This window comes from Peromyscus californicus, unplaced genomic scaffold, assembly GCF_007827085.1.
Source record: "Peromyscus californicus insignis strain IS unplaced genomic scaffold, ASM782708v3 Scaffold_7__1_contigs__length_154581171, whole genome shotgun sequence".
Lineage (NCBI taxonomy): Eukaryota > Metazoa > Chordata > Mammalia > Rodentia > Cricetidae > Peromyscus > Peromyscus californicus.
Window position 1 is genome coordinate 41,326,307 of NW_026294595.1, and position 6,652 is coordinate 41,332,958.

A 6,652-nucleotide genomic window follows, 5' to 3' on the forward strand; every position below is an offset into this window, starting at 1 on the left:
ACAAAAGTCTCACCCTCTTCCAGGAAAACAACAATGAGATTGTATTACCCTTCTATGATTCTTTCATTTCAGACATGATTAATTAGCAAGTATTACACTCCTCAAAACTCCCACCACTCTCTTGCCTGCTTATTTAATAGAGTACATGGAAGAACAAGTGGCCAGCAACCCTGTAAGGCAGGTAGCCAAAAACTCTTTCTCAAAGAAGTACTTTTCTTTGTGTCCAAAATTAAAGCAAACTGTTTTTAGCTGTCTTTACAAAACATTTTGGGGGAAAAAACTGGGTTATCATTTTTTAAATGTTTTTAAATTTTGAATAATGCATGCACTGTATTCAGGAAAATGTGCCATGCTTAATGTGGTACCCCTATTTTCAAACTGAGACTCCAAAAGACTCATAAGTCTGTACAGTTTATATTGATAACCAACCACATGCAAAATTAATAAACAATAGCAATCACACATGCAAGAATGTTTGGGGACAGAGTTTAAAAGGAAATAAAAATGAGTGCTTTGCCAAATAAAAGTTAGTCACAATTACAGTGAAAACCACCAAGAGTAAAAGAATAAAGAGAAGAAAGAACTCAATATTTAAATGAATGAAAAGTGCTGACTCTCAATATTGTTCCAAACACTCTTTTAAAATAAATTTTCCTTGCAAACAATCTCTTTTCAAAGTGCCCATATTAATCAAGAAGCTGCCCATAACTGAAGTATTATAAATGTATGGTTGAACAACCATCAATTTATAAACCCTGAGATTTCCCCCTGAAACCTTTACCAACTGTGATGGCTAGAAAATTTCACACATAGTACGGTACTAACAAATAGATCTTGTTGGTTCCAGGAAACAATTTTTTAAAAAAAAATCTATATTGGTCAAAATATCTTTCTTTTTCTCCCCGTTGTATTAAATTTAGGATCAAAAGCATCAAAGAAGCTTCCACCTCAGACCTAACTTTTAGAGGATCAATGTGACAAGGCAGCCCCTGATAGATGTTTCTCTTGATAAACGACTTGTTCAAAAGAGACATTGTAGCTTTCATTTCCTGACCACAACACACTTTTAATTTGCAACAGCAGAGCTGAGGAGTGTGGGCACTTGCCCACTTCGTAGCCTTTTAGGTCTGTGGCTCTGGTTCCTTTAGGCCACACATCTGAGATAAACAAAATCTAAAAACAATCAAAGTGATAGAAAATAGAAGCCACTGATGCCCTTTAATTCATATATACATGTGTCTACTTTCTATACACATGTGTATATATATGCATATATATGTACACACAGACGCTACCAGATTCCAGTGAATGATAACAAGACTTCTGAACATCATTTGCACACCCGGCATTTAAACACACAGAGAAATAAATTATCTGACTATTACTTAATTGTAAGCGAAGTGTAGTCTCGGAGCAATTTACATACTAAAATTTGCTGTTACATGCCTTCAATAGTATTGTTGCCAGTGTGTGTTTTTACTTATTATTGCAATAATGAGTATTACTACTATCCAGAAACCATGTTTAAGTATCAATACGGTGAACAGTCAGACCATCCAATTTCTGCTCTCAGCACATTGTCCAAGCTCCGATTTAAAATTTATAAATGTAATATCCTCCTGATCACAGGCAGCAGCCCAATCTGCTCTGAATATATATTACAGCTTTAACATCACAGAGGGAAATCGCCCATCTGGCAATCCCATTCGCTCCAACAGCTCCAGGGGAAAAAAAAAAAAAGCTATGCTCTCTCCTCCTTAAAACATTTCTCAGGGCAAATTATGTGCATCTAAAATAAACAGTCTTCTTATTGATCGATTCAAAGTCAACAAGTTCCAAATGCAAAATCCAATCAAATCCTTCCTATCCTGCAAGTGTGGTGTGTGTTTAGTCCTATAGTCAGCAGAGCCCAGGCAGAAGTGCATGTCGCTCTAGGAGTCCTGAAGTCCCTTCCCTAGTATTCTCATTTGTGTTATGAGAAAGCACTAGCCAGGGCCACACTACAGATGCCTGGTAGCTTTGCCCCTCTCTCATTTCTTTCTTTTATTTCTGTCTCTCCTTTCATTCTTTTAAAGAGAAATCCATGGCATGGGGAAAACGTAACAACAACAGCAACAACGACACAACAGTTTAAAGTGCACATATTCTTTGGTCATGCAAAATACTTTCTCATCTTTCTGTTCTTGGCCCCTTTTAGTCTTAATTGAGTATTACAAAGTAGACACAGCACAGCCACGAGAGCTATTGAAAATCCCCCTCACTCCATTTAACTGACTTTTTATTTTTTTTTTTAAAGAAAGAGGAAAGAGTGATTTCATATAAAGTCAATTCAGTGCCTGATTATTTAATTCTGTCACAGGTTAAAAGTAAAAATCACTGACAGACAGACAAGTGAATGGCAAGAGGAGAAAAAACTGACACTATTTCTTATAAGACCTTAAAGACTGGAGTAATCAAAAAATATGCACTTACATATCTTATTTTCATTTTAAAGATAAACCTTCACTCACTCACCCAAAGGGGGGGGGGGGTCCACACAGATGAACCGATTACTCCAGAAAGTGCAATCAAGAGAGCAGACAGTCAAATTCCATTAATAGGTTGAGAAAAAAAAGAAAAAGAAAATTCCATCCAGTCCTGCGTGTGTGTATATATATATATATATATATATATATATATATATATATATATATATATTCATTAGTTGGCAATCTTTACCCCACACTCCCACCCTCTCCATCCAGCTGCCCCCCACCCAAAAACAACAACAACAAAAAAATCCCACCCTGAGTTAAACTAATTTACATACCATTTGACTTCAGCCCTATAGAGAGCATTACTAGAAACATGCAACTTCAAGATCAGAGCTAAAACCAATGAAAGTGTCCTGTCCACAAGTAATGTACTAATCAAAACTAAAATACATAAACAAGTGATAGCAAATGCAAAAAAAAAGCATAGTGACAGATTAAAATAAACAGATATAGGCATATTTAAAAAGAACTGTACATCGTGAGCATCTGATCCCAAGCAGTCTCCAATGGTTTTATCATGCTATTTAATTTGTCTTCCCTATTTAAATGCAAAGGAAGTAAATTCCAAAACTGACATACCATAAACACTGGTGCTACTGATCATTTCTTGCTGGTAGCACAAAAAGCTGAATTGGATTTCTCACAAGCAGGAATTCCAAAGGTTGCTTTTCATTAAAGCCACTTTTCCTCTCAGCTATCAAATGTCACTGCCTTGAAACGTGGGCCCTTTCGTCAGGTATTCATTTAACCTACATGCATATAATTAAGGGGGAAAGCAACATCAACAAAAAGGGGATCTCAGATCACAGGAGAAGAAAGAAAGGAAAAAAAGCACATGACCAGGAATGCAAGTCCATGTCAATTTCACTCACTCCCATTGAAACTAACAAGAGCTCCGGGGAGGACGGTAATAGGATCAGTGGATTGTATATACCATTAAATTATACATCTTTCTCTCCCGTTCCTTGCCAACAATACGCCCACCACGCTGTACCCCCTCCCGGATGATGTGCTTACATTTTTCTGCAACCGATCCTCTGACATTTTTCTCGACACCCCAGCCACGAGATTGTAATTTAACCTCAACTTTTTGTGTGTGTGCAAGATTCTTATTTACACTTCGTATTTACTTAGAAGTTAGTTCCCGAAGAAAGTCTAGCCCCACCCTATGGCTCCGCTTTCTTATTTTTTTTATTTTTTGAAGTAAAAAGATAGTAGTAAGTAAGCCCAATATCGCGAAAAGCGAGATTCTTGTAGTCACGAACTCTTAATCCCATACTATTGTTACAATGATTAAGCTGCAGAAATATGCATCATAATGTTTCAGGGCTACTTTCTACGGAGAAATTAGACAGCAGGTTGGCGTACAGAATAGAAACGAATGCAAATTAAATTTACTGTTTACGGCACAACTCAGAGACCTCTTCTCACTACAGGTCTTGGATCTATCTATATTCTTTAAAAATAAAACAAAAACAAAAAATTTAAACAGATGGTAGAAAACTACGAAGCTCTCCTTACCTGGACGCGCGGAGCGAGCTCCCGATAGGTTAGCGTAGCATCGATCCGATGTGTTTGCTGATGAATGGAAGCTAGGGTTAAGTGAAGGTGCCTATGATTTGAAATCATTCCAAGTTTTTGAAGGGAAGACGGACTGCAGCCTCTGCCATGTTGGAATTTCAAACCCAAAACAGCTGCTTGGAAGGAGCCAGCATGCCAGAGGCTGAGCGCAGGCGCAGAGCGCCGCCGAGCCAAATTCAAATCACTTTCACACTAAGAGCCAAAGATCAGTTTTCAAAGGAGAGAGGGAGAAAGAGACGCTGGCGGCCGCGCGGCCGGGCGTCGGAAGGCAGTGGCGAGAGGCGGGCGTTGGAGCGCGGCGGGCCGGGAGCCCCGGGAGGGAGCGGCGGCGCGGGCCGGGGCTGCAGGGGGAGCGGAGGCGGGAGGCGGCGAGCGGCGCCCGGCCGCGGGCAGGGAGGGCGCAATGGCCGGCCGCCGGGTCATGTTACACGGCCCGGGCCTCGGCGGCCGCCCAGCCTCACAACCGCGCTCCCGCGGCCCGGAGGGGGCCCCGAGGTCATGCCGGCGCTCGGGGACGCGGAGCCCGGCCCAGCCCGCGCGCGGGGAGCGACGCCCCCGGGGGAAGCGGGCCCGGGTGTCCACGCGCGATCGCGCGCCCCCGAGGGCCCCTCCCAGGCCCTCCGGCCACCGCTGCGACCGGGCCAACCCTCCCCCGCCGCGGCGCGCACGGGACGGGACGCGGAGCCGCCGGGACCTCACCCGCGCCCTGGTCCCCGAGGCCCCCAGCACCAGCCAGAAAATGACTTTATCTGCTAGGGAGAGGCAAGTTGGGGAGGCAGAGCAGCGTGAACCCACTTCTCCGCAGCTGCCTCCCCGCGAATAAATAAAGCCCTAAGTGTCTAGGTGTGCGGTCCCCTCTCGAGCTCCCCGGCTCCCCTCCCTACCTCCCCCAGGCGGCTCGGGCAGGGGAGAGCAGAGCCCGGGGGGCCCTCGGTGCGGGCTGCTGGTGCGCAGGCAGAGACCTGGGGCTTCAGCTTTCCCAGCCCCCCGCTATGGAGCAATCTGGGGACCCAGGAGAAGGAAGAGAATCGGGGCTTTGTGGTGCTAGGAGCTGAGGAAGAATGAAATGTGCAGTTGAGTGTGTGGCTCGCATCCCAGGGAGCAGTGCAGTGCTGATTGTCTGTGGCTGAGATAGCCTTTTGTTCGCAACATAAGGTTTAAGAAACACACACACGTTTTCTGGGGTCTCTTGTTAGATGTAAATGTGCTGCATCCAGACGCTTACTATGCAGTGTAAGCTCAGTTGGTTTACTAATCACCCCGCCCCACCCCCAAACAATCAGGATCATTTGAATGGGAACCTCATTCAGACTTCTAGGCTGAGAGGATTGCCTTCAACCTATTTCATCCTAGACTAGCCAACCATCCAACTGAGATAATAAAGCAAACAATAACATTTGATCATGATGTCTACGAGATAATGTGGCCGGCAAAGTTCTTAAGGAATTGTAATGAGAGAAAGAGAGAGTTGAGTAATAATTTCTCTTCATTTTCATTAAATATGACTTTAATAGATAAATGGCGAGTTTATACTTTGGCCTGGTGGACATTCAGTCCTCTATATTTCAACTAAGCTAAGAATGAAAGAGGAAATTATACATTCGACCAGGAGGCCATCTAGCTGAAAATGTTACCTTTGAAGGTTGGAGCTGAAAATGCACTTGTTTAGGGCGAATGCCCTTCCTGAGTGCCCGCTTCTCTGCCAGCTTCTCTCGGCTGGGCTTTAGTAGATGAAATTGCTGCTCTCATAAAAGGCCAAACATATACTCAGAAATTAATTTCATTCTTCATTTGAGATTTTCTTGCATCTCAACAGATGCATTTATCACAATAAAAAAATTAAATGGTTAAATCTGAGCAGATGACAATTTTTGAAAGCAAAGAGCGGCGTGCCAAAAAATAGTATTTGTAAGAAATGATGTTTCTATTTGGAATAGATTTTGACCTTCCTGCACTTTTTTTTTTAAACTAGGATTGGAAATAAAGCAGAAGAACTTTATTCTGAGGCAGCAGAAGACACTAAGTCGCTTCTCTTTACATTTTAGAAGACAGCATTTAAAATGATACTAAGAAAAGTTGTTCATTGCGTTTTACCACAAAGAAATAAGTGTAGGAAAGTATCTGTGGATCGCTGTTGGAGAATGTGCCGGTTATTTTTGTTTTAATCTTCAAATCACTCTTAATTTTGTTTATTACCCATTTGTGAGGTGGCACACAGAAATCTCCTGCACATATATAAATGCTCTCTGTGCCAGACAGGCAGGACTGCTCTGTCCTTGTTTGCTGAAAAAAAAAAAAAACACATACACACACACACACACACACACTCATACATATATATAATATATTATATATATATATACATATATATATATATATATATATATATTCTAAGAACTTATCAACCTTCAACACTAAATTCCTAAGACTAAATTTAGAGTTTTTGGTCTAGCTCAGAATATACACACACACACACACACACACACACACACACACACACACACACACACATATCAAACCATACACTGGACATAAAT

The 6,652-nt window shown here is 42.1% G+C and overlaps 2 protein-coding genes across 5 annotated transcripts in view; one reads left to right on the plus strand and one right to left on the minus strand.

Annotated features, from left to right (window-relative positions):
• Fign (fidgetin, microtubule severing factor) overlaps positions 1-4,424 on the minus strand; it is a 126,247-nt gene extending 121,823 nt beyond the window's left edge. For 2 of the 4 annotated variants that reach the window (XM_052724361.1, XM_052724360.1), the window contains exons 1-2: positions 4,056-4,165; positions 3,114-3,283 (exon numbers count right to left, since the gene is read on the minus strand). In XM_052724361.1, the coding sequence (XP_052580321.1) occupies positions 3,114-3,138 (25 nt within the window). In that variant the 5' untranslated portion in view covers positions 3,139-3,283; positions 4,056-4,165. Of the gene's footprint in view, positions 1-3,113; positions 3,284-4,055 lie in introns of all 4 variants that reach the window. The other 2 variants (XM_052724359.1, XM_052724362.1) reach the window with 2 other exon arrangements.
• On the plus strand, positions 4,248-4,871 carry LOC128100869 (translation initiation factor IF-2-like). The gene has a single exon (XM_052723624.1). It carries the CDS (start codon positions 4,248-4,250, stop codon positions 4,869-4,871), a length of 624 nt encoding a protein of 207 aa, XP_052579584.1.
• Positions 4,872-6,652: the final 1,781 nt, after the last annotated feature.